Source organism: Corvus hawaiiensis, chromosome 2 (genome assembly GCF_020740725.1).
Source record: "Corvus hawaiiensis isolate bCorHaw1 chromosome 2, bCorHaw1.pri.cur, whole genome shotgun sequence".
Taxonomy (NCBI): Eukaryota; Metazoa; Chordata; class Aves; order Passeriformes; family Corvidae; genus Corvus; species Corvus hawaiiensis.
The window spans coordinates 118067067-118081363 of NC_063214.1; the positions used below are offsets into that span (position 1 = coordinate 118067067).

At 47.1% G+C, this 14297-nt stretch overlaps 1 protein-coding gene across 5 annotated transcripts; it reads left to right on the forward strand.

The window, feature by feature from the left end:
* Window positions 1-753: 753 nt before the first annotated feature.
* SIK1 (salt inducible kinase 1) lies at window positions 754-14015 on the forward strand. Of its 5 annotated transcripts, XM_048290163.1 has the most exons (14): window positions 754-771; window positions 907-1120; window positions 1913-2029; window positions 4676-4739; window positions 4935-5096; window positions 5381-5505; window positions 5620-5743; window positions 6678-6901; window positions 7133-7282; window positions 7886-8008; window positions 8255-8480; window positions 9166-9441; window positions 9963-10194; window positions 10972-14015. In XM_048290163.1, exons 2-14 carry the CDS (start codon window positions 968-970, stop codon window positions 11390-11392), a joined length of 2397 nt encoding a protein of 798 aa, XP_048146120.1. In that variant the 5' UTR covers window positions 754-771; window positions 907-967; the 3' UTR covers window positions 11393-14015. The 5 variants fall into 5 exon arrangements, with proteins under 5 accessions (XP_048146120.1, XP_048146141.1, XP_048146127.1 ...); XM_048290152.1 differs by lacking the exon at window positions 754-771 and having other exon boundaries at window positions 844-1120; XM_048290170.1 differs by lacking the exons at window positions 754-771; window positions 1913-2029 and having other exon boundaries at window positions 843-1120.
* The last annotated feature ends 282 nt before the right edge of the window (window positions 14016-14297 follow it).

Below are 14297 nucleotides of genomic sequence, written 5' to 3' on the forward strand. Positions count from 1 at the left end.
GGAAAGCAGGGACAGGGAAACCGGCCTTGCGCAGGGGAAGGCGGGTCCGTTTCCTGCTGCAGGCACCAGTGCAAAGGGCGGGCATCCACAGCCGCCCTGTGCCTTGGGATCGGGAAAAACGCTCCCCTGCAGGGCTGCAGCCGCACTTTTCCCCACTGCCAATGGGACTTCCCCATCACACTGCGCTAGAGGTGCCTCGGTGGCTGGGGACACCGGGGCTCGGCACCCCCGCCGGCAGGACTGACACCGGGGGGTCACCAGCCCCAGGTGCTGTCGCCGGGGCGGCGCCGCAGTCGCGACATCCCCGCGCTGCGGGGACGCCCCGTCGGGGGAGGGCCGGGCCGGGCCGGGCCGGGGGGTGGGCAGGAGACCCCCCGACCCCCCCCTCCATCCCTGCCTCCCCCCGCCCTGACGTCACCGCCCCCCCGGGTCTCCCGGGCGACGGCTCCATCAGCGCCCGCGTCAGCGCCGCCCGTTCCCTGGCAACGTCCCGGTGTCTCCGCTCCCCTTCAGCCCCGCACCCGGGCGCGCGTCTCGCTGGCGTCAAAGTGACGTCAATGGGCCCGTCTCGGCTTTCGGCGGTGGGCGGGGGGAAGAGGCGGGCGGGGAGGGCGGGCGGTGCGCGGATGGAGGCGAGGGGCGGGCAGGGCGGGGGGCCGGGACATCCCGCGTGGTGCCGCCTGCCCCCCGGTGCGCGCTCGCCCCGCCGCACACACGCACGCACCCGCCCGCCCGCACAGCGCTGCGCGCACACCGCGCTCCGCCCGCCAGGTACGAGGCGGCTCGACGGCCGCTCCGCCGGGCTCTGCGCGGCCGCGGGGGGAGCGGGGCCGGCGGCGGCGCGGACGGGGCGGGCAGGGCCGGCGGAGCGCGGCTGACGGGCGCTGCGGTGCCGTGTCCGTGCAGGTGCTGCGCGGATGCTCCCGTCCTGAGGCGCGGCCAGCGCTGCCCGCCCCCCGCCTGAGCCATGGTGATCATGTCCGAGTTCGCCTCGGCGCCCGCGGCCGCGCACGGCCAGCAGCGGCCCCTGCGAGTCGGCTTCTACGACATCGAGAGGACCCTGGGGAAAGGCAATTTCGCCGTGGTCAAGCTGGCCCGGCACAGGGTGACCAAAACGCAGGTGGGTGCAGAGGGGGCAGCTCTGTTGGGTGACCGAAACGCTGGCGGGGCGCGGGGAGGGAGCGCGGCGGCTCCGCGCAGCCCCGCGGGCGCTGCTTCCTTCGCACGCCCCCGGTGATGCCGCGGTTCGCAGGGGCTGCAAGTTTTCCCGCTAGGTAAAATTAAAACTCAGCAAGAATATATGCAAAAAAACCCAGCCCAGCGCCCGCAGTTCTGAGTGCTACTGTAGCTTCGTGGAGTTACTCTTAGTTTGCTAAAAACGCCCTGCAAATAAAGGATCTCTTGAAGACTTTAGATGTTTTGGGTTATTTTTTTTCGTTCAGTGTTCTTCAAGAACAAAGGACTTGGGGTGTTATTTGCAGAAATAATTTTTTCATGGGCATGCAGCCGTATTTATACTTCTAGTGCATGTCAGAATCGCCTCAGCCGCTACAGTAGGAGATAGTCTGTTACAGGAATCTGTTTTTCACTGGTATGGGACGGATTAAAAGATTTACGGAATCCTGTCCAGTGCTAATTTCTGCAGTTGTGTTCGCTACCTTACGTGTAATCCTTTGACGTAGAAAAGAAAAACGAAAACATTCTGTTCCGCGAATTCTGTGCGGTTCAGAAAAACAGAATCAGCTTTGTCAAGTCCGTACTTTGAAAGCTACTTTAAAAGCTACTTTACTTGGATTTTGTAAGTGATGTGTTTGTTTTGGGGTGTGTATTTTTTTTTGGTTGTTTTTAAGATATTTTAACAGTGAGAGTACCTGTTTTGTAATGTCTGGGTTTGTATTATTTAAATTTGCAGGTTGCAATAAAAATAATAGACAAAACAAGGTTAGATCCAAGCAACCTGGAGAAGATTTATAGAGAAGTTCAGATAATGAAGCTTTTGAATCATCCCCACATTATCAAGTTATATCAGGTAAGAGTTCAGCTTTGAAGCGCAGCACGTAGATAAAATACGCTTGTGGTCTTCTCTTGCACGTGATTTTTATATCCAATATTTGCAGAGAATGCATATTGAAATTCTTTTTGAAAAGCAATAGAAATAAACTGGGTGTCTTCAAAGTGGTTCTTCATTCTTTGAACAAGATTCTGGTACATTAGACAGCTTTTTGACAAAATGCACTGTAAATTGACAATTGAAACCAGGCTGACGTTTGTTTCAGATTGAGGAATGGGTTATCTGAACTTATATGGTTAACTTGCCTTTCCTGTCTCCTCTGCTTTTCCCAGTTTAGAGGACTGGAACTTCTTATGTGCATTAGATAAGAGGAAGACTTAAACTCACGTTTGGTGGTAGAGAGGGAAGCACTGAAGTTGAAGGGAAGGGATTTAAAGTTAACTAAAGTTAACCGGAAGGGGTTTAAAATCACCAATAATTAAACCAAATTAATCTAAGTAGGAAGTCTAAGTGGAAATTTAATCAAAGAATTCGATTAGTGAAAAAGGAAAAGGTGGTAAATGTTGGTATCTTAGAATATGGCAAAAAATTACCTGTTTGGTTGTTCTGTTCCAGTTTGTGTAGTTTGTAAAGTGAATTTTAAGTATCTTTCCCCTGCAGAGTTTCACAGCATGAATTTTGGCTTAGATTTGTTCAGTTTCTGCACTGATGGATATTTTTAACCGTAGGAACAAATGAATGTGTTGTGCAGAAAACAGGATCACACTTGCCTTGTGAGCAAGGACTGCTTTGCAAATTCTAAATGTTAGATCTAAGTAGCCTTTGGTGTACGTTCCTCTTAATCATCTCAAATAATGCCGTGTGGATTTAGGAAGAAGATGACAGAACAGTTTGGGTTGGAAGGGACCTTTAAAGGTCATCTGGTGCAAGCCCCTGCCATGAGCAGGGCAGAGGTATCAGTCTCTCTGGACCTGTCTAAAAGGGCACGGGGAGGAAAGGTGGAGATGGATGAAGCAGCAGGTCTGAAAGTCCGTGTGCAGTAGTAAACAGTATTATCAGCTGTAATCTTACTGCTGGGTTTGTTGGCTTACAAAAAAAAAGAAAAGAAGAAAAAAAGAACAAAAAAGTTTAATTAACATGTATGGCTGAAGAGCCAGTAAGGCAGGTGCTTAGGAAAGGCATTATTTGAAAGACCTTGACACACATGAAGTGTTTGTATTTATAGTGTTACCCATCATAACAAAAATGATTCTGTGTTGACAGCTGACGTCAGGGGTGCCCATGGGGCAGTATAGGACATACAGAAACATTCTAACAGTTTGGTTCAGTTCATTTCAGTGGAATGATGTGGGTGAAAATACTGTTGCGGAGCGTTTAGAAAAGCAGGTTAAATTCCATCTCGTTGAACCACTTCACTTGATGCAGCAAATGACGTTGGTAGTGGACCATAATTTCTTTTCAGTAAAGTTTTCTTTTCTTTGTTGTTGTAACTGATGCTTTACCTGTTTGGTGGAGGCTGAGAAGCAGGGATGGAATTAGATGACATACCAATGTAGGGTGTGTGTTCTTGTATTATTATTTCATCATTGTTTTAGTTTCAGCACCGCGTCTTAATTGCATCCAGCTGGCAACTTTCCCAGAACACTTTCCTTCAGTTTTTTAAACTGGGAACCTCTCTTCCTTTGCTCCTTGTTTGTTTATTTTCATTTCATGTCTGTGTGTACTTGTAGTGAGGGGAGGAAAGAGTCTTTGAAAAAGGTTACATGTTGGGAGCCTGGAAGTTACAGCCTTTGAAGTAGAATTGAGGCTTTTTGGATTGTTAACCTGTTGTGAGCCTCCTCCTTCCAAAACAAAATATCTGCTCCTTGAGAGGGAAATGTTTCCAGGGAAATGTTGTATTCCAAAATCTGAAATGCAACATTTGAAAGATGTGCTGTGGTAACTGAAGATGAACTTGGAAATGCTCAACATTTCTCATTCATTGTTTGGATTTTAGTTCTTTTTTTTTTTCCCTCCAAAGGCAAAAATTGTGAAATATCAAAGCAAGTTGATACTAGATTGATAGGCAATATATTGACAGGTGTTGATGTGCATCAAGCACTGCTGTTACACAAACAGCAGCCTGTTATCACTTGCACAGGAGGCTCCCCATGTCCCAGCCAACTCCAAACAGGAGCAGGGGATCTGATACCACTTCTTGCTTTGTCCCGGTTGCAGGTCTCACTGCTGATCTGAGCCCCCACCAGCCTTGAGACAAAGACGACTTTAGATAAACTTTTAAGTGTCTTTGCATGTTCAAAGTATGTCACATTAATTGTAAAACTATATATGCAAAAAACTATATATAACAAAAGGGGAGTGTATAAAATTATCTAAACACTCGTCTACTATCTTATGGAGATTAGGTAGCATGGTAATGGTGAGAAGAACAATGGCCTGGGAAACCATTGTATAATGTAGGCACATAAGCCTTGATTTGTTATCTTTATCATTACCAGTTTGCCTGGAAAGAGAGCTGTGGTGCAATATTAGATGCCTTTACTGCCAGCTGCTGCAGCAAATATAAATTTGAATGGATATATTTGAGAATTCACACAGAAGAATAAATGAAACTATAGAGCTCTGCTTTTTTTTTTTAAATCGTGTCTTCTTGTGACTTCACAGGTTATGGAGACAAAGGATATGCTGTATATTGTTACTGAGTTTGCAAAGAATGGAGAAATGTTTGGTAAGTCCTCACTGATGGAGCTCACAGTTCCTTAGATTTAGAAACCATGCCTTTGTCATTCCTGATTAACAGACATATTCTGATTTAAAACCCAGGGCTTGCACTGTCAGCTGTCAAACAGCAAGTGCAGCACCTGCAGGATTATGAAAAATTTCCTGGGGGTGTTTCTACATCCTCTCTGATTTTGTCTTGCAGATCACCTGACCTCCAATGGGCACTTGAGCGAGAGCGAAGCGCGGAAGAAGTTCTGGCAGATTCTCTCAGCGGTGGAATATTGTCACAGCCACCACATTGTGCACAGGGATCTCAAAACAGAGAACCTCCTGCTAGATGCTAACATGAATATCAAATTAGCAGGTAATAGGAAACAGGAGGTCACTTCATAAAGAACATCAGGCATGTAGTCACATTGGGTCTCCCTAGGATGATCCTAGAAGTGTATTTGTGTTTATCTAACTGAAAATGAAGCAGTAGTCACAGATATTTCTCAGAACAGATTTTGTGAACTGAAGGGAATAGCTTAAATGAATGGGCAGAAAACAAAGCAACACATCTGTTCCTTTCTATCCATTTTCTGCTACTTCTGAAATATTAGTGGTCGAGTGTTGTTGTCTTACCCCAGATTTTCACCTTTGTTTCAGACTTTGGCTTTGGAAACTTCTACAAGTCGGGAGAGCCCCTCTCCACTTGGTGTGGAAGCCCACCCTACGCAGCTCCAGAAGTTTTTGAAGGCAAAGAATACGAAGGACCTCACCTTGATATATGGGTGAGCTTGCTCTTCCTCAGAACCTGCATTTCACACTTTGTGAGGGTCTGTGGGCCTTCAAAATCGTCATTTTTCCTGGAGTCACTCATGTGCTGTGCTGTTTTCTATTGGCAGAGCCTTGGGGTGGTTCTGTATGTCCTTGTCTGCGGTTCTCTGCCTTTTGATGGACCCAATTTACCAACCCTGAGGCAGAGAGTGCTGGAGGGGCGGTTCCGCATCCCGTACTTCATGTCTGAAGGTGCTTTTTTTTTTCAGATCCTTAATGTTAGAACAGGTGCTATAAAGGAGTAGCTGTCCTGTTTGCAACTGGCAATTACTTTGTCTTTATATATTCAGTAGTTTCTGTAGGGCAGAACACGTTTTCTTTTCTGGGATCTGCTTTATGGTGCATCCAAAAGGCTGTAGTTTCCTTTCTTTGAGTATCCCTATGGATTTACAAAGATACTTGACACCCTAGCTGGAGAAATAATCACTCAGAAAAGAGAGAAAATGGGGTTTTAATGAGACTAGGCTACAGTGCTGAGATGGGTGTAGTTCTCCTAAGATATTTTAGCTATGCAGAAAGGGTGTATCCAGTGTGGCTGTGCTGCCAAGGAGAGCAGAAATAGTGGGACTTCGCAGTGTTTCCTGAGAACTCCAACAGTCTGATGAGAAACATGAAACTGAAGAGTGTTATCACCTCTCTCTGATTTGGTTTCAAAACCGAGTGAACGTGCCTCTGTTGTCACGTGGAGATTATCTGCTGAAGTCTGAAGTTTATCAATTGTAGCCATGAATAGCTTTATTTCCTGGTTACAAGTAAATCAGCAGTATATATGGACCAGGAAGTTGTATGGGATGGGGTTCTGTACTACATTCTGACCTATTTTAAGTAGATGTAGTGCCATTAAACCTGCATCCTCTGAAAACCAGCTCTTGTACGAGGTGCAAGGCCACCTGATATCCAGTACACCTTCATTTCCTGCAGTGAGGTGTTGTTTTTATGATATGTATGTGGACATCTCTTGTGCTGTCTGGAATATTTGATAGTCAGATCAGGCATCAGCCACTCCTAAACCTTTAATTCCTGTTTTAATAGGCATCTTACACTTGCTGGGAAGTGTTGTTAGCAGTGACTTGGGGCTGGGATGTTATTTTTACCCCTTGCTCATGAGTTTGTCTTTGTCACCCAGACTGTGAAACACTAATCCGACGGATGCTGGTTGTGGACCCAACCAAGCGGATAACCATCTCCCAGATAAAGCAGCACAGGTGGATGCAGGCTGACCCCTCCCTTCAGCAGCAGCAGTCCTTGTCCTTCTCCATGCAAAACTACAACTCCAACCTGGGCGACTACAACGAGCAGGTCCTCGGGATCATGCAAACCCTTGGCATTGACAGGCAGAGGACTGTAGAGGTGAGTTCTTGCCCTTTAGATCCTTCTTCAGTGGCTACCGGAATGCCAGTGGTGCAGTCATGTGTCATTTAGTGACTGGCCTTAATCTGGTGTCACAGCATAAAATCTTCACCGCCCTTCTGGATTTTGCTTTTTTTTTTGAGCATGCTACCCTGAGCCCTTAGTGATGAGTTTTGGCTGCTTATCTCCTGAGTTACCTGTAACTCAGAAGGCCCTTCCAATGTCTTCCAGTCTCTGCAGAACAGCAGCTACAACCATTTTGCTGCCATTTATTACCTGCTCCTGGAGCGCCTCAAGGAGTACCGGAGCAGCCAGGTGTCCACTCGGCCGGCAGCCGGCCGGCAGCCGCGGCCCAGGAGCTCCGAGATCACCAACACTGAGGTGAGGAGAGGCACCGGGGCCTTTGGATCTCCTTTCTGTGTAACTGCCAGGCTTCTGAAAACCAGTTCTGGCAGTGGTGCTCTCTGACAGGACACAGCCTGCTGTTCTTCAGCAGGAGGCTGAGTGAATATTAATGCCCTGTTTCCTAGGAAGTGACCGTGGGTCATGTCATGGTCCAAAGAATAGTCTGCCTCCAGTGCAGGTCAATAATGAGCCACAAGATTAGACTTCTCATGGAAATCTGCCCTCTTAGGCATGGCTTGGTTATGCTTCTTTGTTGCATATCCTGTAGGTTCCTCGGAAGAACTCCATGAGTCATTTAATGTGTTTTTCTGACATTCTTTTTATTTTCTTCGCCCCCACCCTCTTTAAAGTGTGGTTTGGGTGCCTTTGCAAATTGCACTTCCAGTTAAATTGCCTAACTTAGGAGGAGGAGTTCTGTGTTTGTGTTGGCATTGATGGATTAGCTTTGTTCGTTTTCATAGAAAGCATGAGGAGAAAGCTTGCAGGGAAGGTAGCTCTGAGGTTCTGTGACTCTCCAGTATCTGAAAAGTCACGTGGAGCAGTGTGTGTGATGGCTTCTGTGCATTGCTCTCTCTCCAGATGCCTCAGGACAGTCTCACTAGTGAAACCCTTCGATCATCTCTGCTTTACCAGCAACCTCAGAGCCTGATTCAGCCATCCTTGCAGGCTGAAATGGACTGTGACATAAGCAACCCATTACAGGTTGGTGTTCCCAGCTAAACTGTGCATTGCTTCTTTTTTCCCACTGTTCTGCCAATCCAAAACAATGGGGGTTGTGACTATTGTTGTCTCCCTCCTACGTTTTGTTTGGCATTTGGGCATGGTGTCACCATAGCCTCTCAAACAATATTCCTACTGAAGACATGCCACAGAATTGTGGAGAGTATTAAAAGGCAGTTCAGAAATGAGCAAAAGACCCTGAAGTCTGTGATCTGGCATGTTTTCCAGCCTGTGTTCTTCCCTGTGGATACCAACTTCAACGGGCTCTTCCGGAACCGCTCCATCTCCCCAAACAGCCTGCTGGAGACCACCATCAGTGAGGAAGTGAGGCAAGAGAAGGAGCTGGAGGATGAAATTAAGGCATATGACCACCCCATCTGCATCCCCAGCAACACCAGCAGGAGGCACACCCTGGCTGAAGTGACCACCCATTTCTACCAGCACGTCCCTCCATGTAAGTAAGTCTGGGAGAGATGAAGGGTGTCTGTAGGCAGAGGAAAAGAGCAGAGCAGGAGTGCCATAGAGCCCAAATGCTGAAGGAGGATGTGCTGATTTTACCTTGGCTGGGGTAGGAAAGCCTAGAAAAGAGGTCTGCCCTCCCCAGTTCTGTCTTCCTACAGGTAAGCAGGGCCCTTAGGGAAGAGAAGTTGTGCTGTTGTATTTCATCTAGATCTCTTCAGAGGGGAGTGTGCTCACAAGCAGGACACAAACCTGGCCTGCTTGCTTCCGCTGTTGTACTGGGGGAGGAGAAAGTACCTGAATTTAACAAAAAACTTCTTCTCACTAATCGTGTTTGGTACATACGCAGACCCTGTGAACCAGCCAATAAGCACAACTGTTCACAAAACAATAATCCTGGTTGTGCTAAAGAAATGCTCTGTGCCTGATCCAGCACAGCCTGGTGATGCTGGCGTTGCTGGCAGAGCCCTGCCAGCTGGACAAGAGCCCAAACTGAGGTTATTTGTTGGTGACCCCTTGCTGGAGTCAAGCCCTGGGACAACACGAGTTGCTGCACACCTCTCCAGCTTGAGGCTGTTTATTAGTGCCAGTGTAGGTGGGCAGAAGGCTCTGATGTCATGTTTGTTCCTTCCTGTACTCATCTTGGGAATGTTCTCTCTCTCCTTCCTTCCCCTCCATAGGTATAGTCATTTCCTCCTCTGCCAGCCCCACAGAGGGAACTAGTTCAGACAGCTGCCTTACTTCATCTTCAAATGACAGCTCAGTGGCCCTGAGCAGCTGTTTGGCAGGTCAAGTAATGACGGGGAGCCCGGCCACAGCGAGGATGACGTCGCCTTTCCTCGCTTCCCAGTCTGACGCTCCCGTGTTACAAGCCCAGGGCTGCATGGGAGGTGCTTCTCTCCTGCCTGTCAGCTTCCAAGAAGGAAGGAGAGCATCTGATACCTCATTAACTCAAGGTAATGTCTTCCTGACTTTGTTGCTGAGGAATTGCACCCTCCCAACAGCCGCTGGGAAAGGGTAGGGTGCAGGGAGACTTGCTGCCCACGCTGAGGCCGGACACCTGGATATTCTGCCTCTTGTCTTCCCGGGCCCTGAGGGAGGGTGGGATGCCCTGAGGAAGGTGCCTGGAGGAAAGGTTCCCAGACACTGATTCAGCCTGCCCATGGAGATATTTCTGCTGCCGTGAGTGGGATGGCAGGCTCCACCTTCCTCCTAAAATATGGAGTGCACAACGTCACGATTTCTCTCCGGCTTTTCCTTTGCTGTGCATGTTCATCCGCACAAGGGTGCAGCTGTCCCAGTCCCTGTTCCATTCCCTAAATCCTGTTCTGACCACCAGGCAGAGGGTGAACGTGAACTGGAGTCTCTTGTAGCCCAGTTCTCACACCCAGGAGGGCAGTGCCCAGAAAGGCTGATCTGTACCGTAGGCAAACGCTGAGGAGGATTAAAGTGCATTTCTTTTCCTCGTGTCCCACAGGCTTGAAGGCTTTTAGGCAGCAGCTGCGGAAGAATGCTCGAGCCAAGGGGTTTCTCGGCTTGAATAAAATCAAAGGCTTTGCTCGGCAGGTGTGTCAGTCCTCCTCCTCTCGGGCAGCAAGGAGTGCCATGAGCCCTTTCCAGCACACACAGCCCAACACCTGCATGTACAGCAGCAGTGGGAGCAGCAGAGAGGGGAGAAGCCTCCTGGAGGAGGTGCTGCAGCAGCAGAGGTGAGGGAGGAGCTTTGCTGTCTTTTCGTTGGGTTTACTTTGGGTTAGGGGTAAGCAAGGAGGGGTAAACACAACAAAAGAGGTTGGGGGTTTGGTCACTGGGGGCTCCTGTGCTCCATCTTTTCTGTGTGGCAGTGGGTAAACTGCTTGGCTTCCTTTGTGGCTTCCTGCCCTGGCACATGTAACACAGGATGTGCAATTCCACTCAAAAATCTCGATGTCCAAATATTTGGAGGTTGCTGAATTGAGAAGCAGTTTGGTAGTGTGGGGGAAAACATTGCTTCTCCCTACTGCAAGCTGTGTTTTTCTTTGTTAGTTTTGGGAATGATTTCTTTCCTCCTCTGCCTCCTCCTGTAATTTTCCCATGGCAAGGAAGCGAGACCTTGTAATTTGGAAAAGTTACAGCCCACAAAGGAGGCACAGTTCCAGTGGCCTCAAATGTCATGTGTGGTGGCACCTCTTCGTTCCCAGAGAAGCAAGATGGAAAATTGAGCTTCCGGTTTATCTGCACGCATTGTCTCTAGAACATCTATTATTAGGTGGCCAAATCGTGACCAGATAAACTTGGTTGTGATAGTTGCCCTCTACAGAATGAGGAAAAAACCTGGCATGGGCAGCTTGCTTTGATTGTACTGGCTGGGGTAAGGAGAGGTTTGATCGAGAGAAGGGAACAAAGGGGAAAGTTATGATCAAGGTTAGGGGCAAGAAAGGAAGGAATAAAGCATGAAATTATCCTAGCAATGCAAATTAATCTCTTCCCCCTTGGATTTTGTCCAGAATGCTCCAGTTCCAGCATCACCAACTACTCCAAACAGCTTGTCCCCAGACTTCCCAGACATCTGCAGCAAGTGGCATCCCCTCCTCTGACGGGCCAGGTACCTGCAAAGCCTCCAACTCCATTCTGCTGTCAGAGCTGCAAAGAGAGAACTCGTTTGAGCTGGCCTTTGCTGGCAGCAGCCAACTGCTCCAACCTCATTTCTTTGGTGTGAGTGTGTCTCCGGTGTCGTCGGCCGCTCACCTGCTGGACACTCACCTGTACATCAGCAGCAGCGTCCCCCCGCTCGCCGCCACCTTCTCCCCGCAGCAGAGCTTCTCCGCGCCGTCCCCGAGCTACGACGCCGTCGCTCTGCAGCACGGGGACTGTGAGATGGAGGACCTGACTTCCAGCCAGCTGGGGAAGTTTGTGCTGGTCAAGTGAGAGCTTCAGGCTGCTCTCGTTGCGGGGAACTTTCAGCACTGTTCCGTGGCTAGCTGGCGGCGTGGGGACGAGTGACTCTCAGAAGCAATAAATTTTGAAGTATGTGAAGAGGCTGTCTGGCTCAGAAAGCTGGCAACTTTATAGGACTGAAACAAGCAATATGTATGTCTTTTTGCTTCTACTATTCTTGCACTGAACAAATACGAATAGAAACTGATTTTTTTTTTTTTTTAAAGGAAAAAATAATGATGGGGCAGATGGGTGGGGCATTTGTGGGGGCAGGGAGGGATGTGGTTGGGGAAGAACTCTTCGGTACTGTACTCAAGTCAGACCAATACAGCTCTGCTGTTATGCAAGATTAGCAGCTGTCAGTAGTGGTGACACAGCAGGGAGAGGCTTTTCAAAAAAGGGACCAGAGCCTCCCTTTCTCACAATATTCATTTATGGGTTTGTGACGATGATTACCTCTTTTAAAGAAAATAAACAGAAAACCAGTGGCATGAAGCATTATGCATTCATAGGAGACAAAAATGGAAGCATTGCCATTTGTTGTTTTTCCTTTTCCCTCCTGTTAACGCTCATTTTATTTAAAGGAACCAACATCCCCATTCCACACCTCCCAGTTACACATACTTTAAATGAAAACTGTGAACTTCTTGCTTGATACATCAGCTGGAAAAGCTTAGCATGCCCTTCTAATCAGTACAGAAGCAGTAACTATTGGAAATGTATCCCTTGGTAATGAGGATCCAAATTGCATAATGCCTGGTCTTTTGCAGGGATGTTTGTTTGGGAGTGTGTACATCCACACAGGTGCACACATGCCTATATTTTGTTGGTCGGGGTAATCTTTAGGAATCTCTTTATAAACTCTAAGTTTGTTCATATTCTTGCCGAGGCACTGAGGAGGGAAGCAGCAGCACCTGTGGGGTAATGGGAAGGGTTTTCTTTTTAAAAAGCCCTTCTGGAGGTTGCCTACAAAGTTGCCTGAGGGGTATTTCTTAGTGCTGCACATCGTTATTTCCGCTGCTAATTATGTTTTTATGCATTTCATTATCAGGGTCCAAACAGAACTGACTCTTGGGGAAATGTGCAATATTGAGGTTATAATTATATACTGACAAAGACAAAAGGAATAGGCTAGAACAGAATTCTACTCTAACAGAGTACAGCTTTTTCTGAACAAAACTGTATTAAAAGTGAGTAAAACAGCACAATCTTTGGGTGTTTGTTTTTAGTTGGTTTTTGTTTTTTGGCATATTAGCAAAACGAGGTTTTGGATTAGATGGGTGTTTTTCGTATGGTTTTTAATGCTGTATATGTATATAAATAGGAAGCAGAAAACAATATAACACTAGTTATTTTTTATATTTTGTAATATGCTTCTGTTGTGTTTCTGGTATAAACCCCAACTCCCCTGCCGAGGCAGACCATGACTTCTGTTGGTGTCATTGGAGGTTATGCTGAGGTCTAGAGGGGAGGACAGGCTGTGCTCCTACAGACACGAGTTGGGGAGGGCATGCAAACTTTGGAAGCAGGTGAGCAGGCAGTGAGACAGCTTGGCTGGGAGCTGCCATCCGAGTGTCAGAGCATGGCTGTGTTCTGTCTAAATGCTTAAAGGACCCATCTCCCTAGTGTGACACAGGGTGCCTTCAAGTTACCTTGGCTTCATGCAACCTGCAGTATTACACATTTGCAAATAATATAGAGACTTGTTTTGGTTTTTTTTTTTTTGGGTTTTCTTTTTTGTTTGGTTTGTTTAGTTGTTTTTGGGTTTTTTTAAGAAAAAAAAAAAAAAGCCAAAGATTGACCAGGTTAATTGGTGGGAGTAGGAAGGGTTGAAGATGTCGTGTGGCTCTGTCTGTGGCTCTCCATAAATGACCTCTTCATCTGTGTGTTGTGTCTGTGTGTCTGTATTGGTGCATCTCCAGCTTGCCACTGCTGCTCCGTGGTCTGGAAGCTTCAAAGTGACAGAAAATTGCTCGAGTTGAACTCCTGTTAATGAGTGGTGCCTTGCAGCAGAGAAAACACCAAAGTCTCATGCTCATTTGTAGTGTGGGTTTAAAAGAAAAAAGCCAAACAACACCCCCCCAAAAAACCCATCCCAAAAAAGAGATTGCATGGAGATGGCTGGAGAAGAGGGCAAGAAGAAGCCAACTTGTCACAAAGCAGCAATTTGGCCTTCAGTTTTGTAAGCGGTAGCACACGTACTTAAACCACAGAATTTCCTCCTCAATTTGTGTTTTGTTTAATGCCAGGGATCTAAAGGCCACAGATTCTTTTGTTTCCTGTCCTGAGCAATGACAAGCACTTTACTTTCATAGTATTTTTTTTTTTTTCTTTTCCAATTGCTGTAGAACCTCTTTGGAATTATTGCTGGAGCAGAAGAGGTCATTTTAAAAGTCTGGGGGTTTTTTGTAGATATCTTGACAGTGCTGTTCTGCAGACTGCAATGCAATAGGGTATTTAAAGACACTACGTGATTGGTTTAATTGAGATGTATAGTTTATTTTTTATCATGACTGAACAATCATTTTATTTCTTATGTTAAAATGAGAGGTGTACACCAAAATGATTAGTTGATGTGTTTTATTTAATATTTAAATAAAAAACTGTTTTAAAATTGTTGTCCTGCATGTGATTCTGTGGAGTATCTTCACCCAATGCACTTACGATTTGCATAGTCAAGACTCATTTTCAAGCCAAAGTCCATAGGACACTGCTGACACTTTCTATTACATCCTAAATGAAGAGGGATGGCGGGCTCACAAATCTGATAATGGGATATTGAGCCTTTTGCTGGTAGGCAATCTGTCTGAATTTAACCCAAGTCTGTGGTAATCGGGTTATGAAATGCAGCAGCACCAGAGGTCTGGGCAGTGAGGGTGGCCTGGCGTGGCTGAGT

What these genes read in the sequence shown, in the direction of transcription:
- SIK1 (XM_048290163.1), top strand. Translation starts at nt 968, where the DNA reads ATGGTGATCATGTCCGAGTTCGCCTCGGCGCCCGCGGCCGCGCACGGC. An exon ending in CATGAATATCAAATTAGCAG is followed by an intron (nt 5,097 to 5,380) that starts GTAATAGGAAAC and finishes CCTTTGTTTCAG; the next exon opens with ACTTTGGCTTTGGAAACTTC. An exon ending in ACATAAGCAACCCATTACAG is followed by an intron (nt 8,009 to 8,254) that starts GTTGGTGTTCCC and finishes CATGTTTTCCAG; the next exon opens with CCTGTGTTCTTCCCTGTGGA.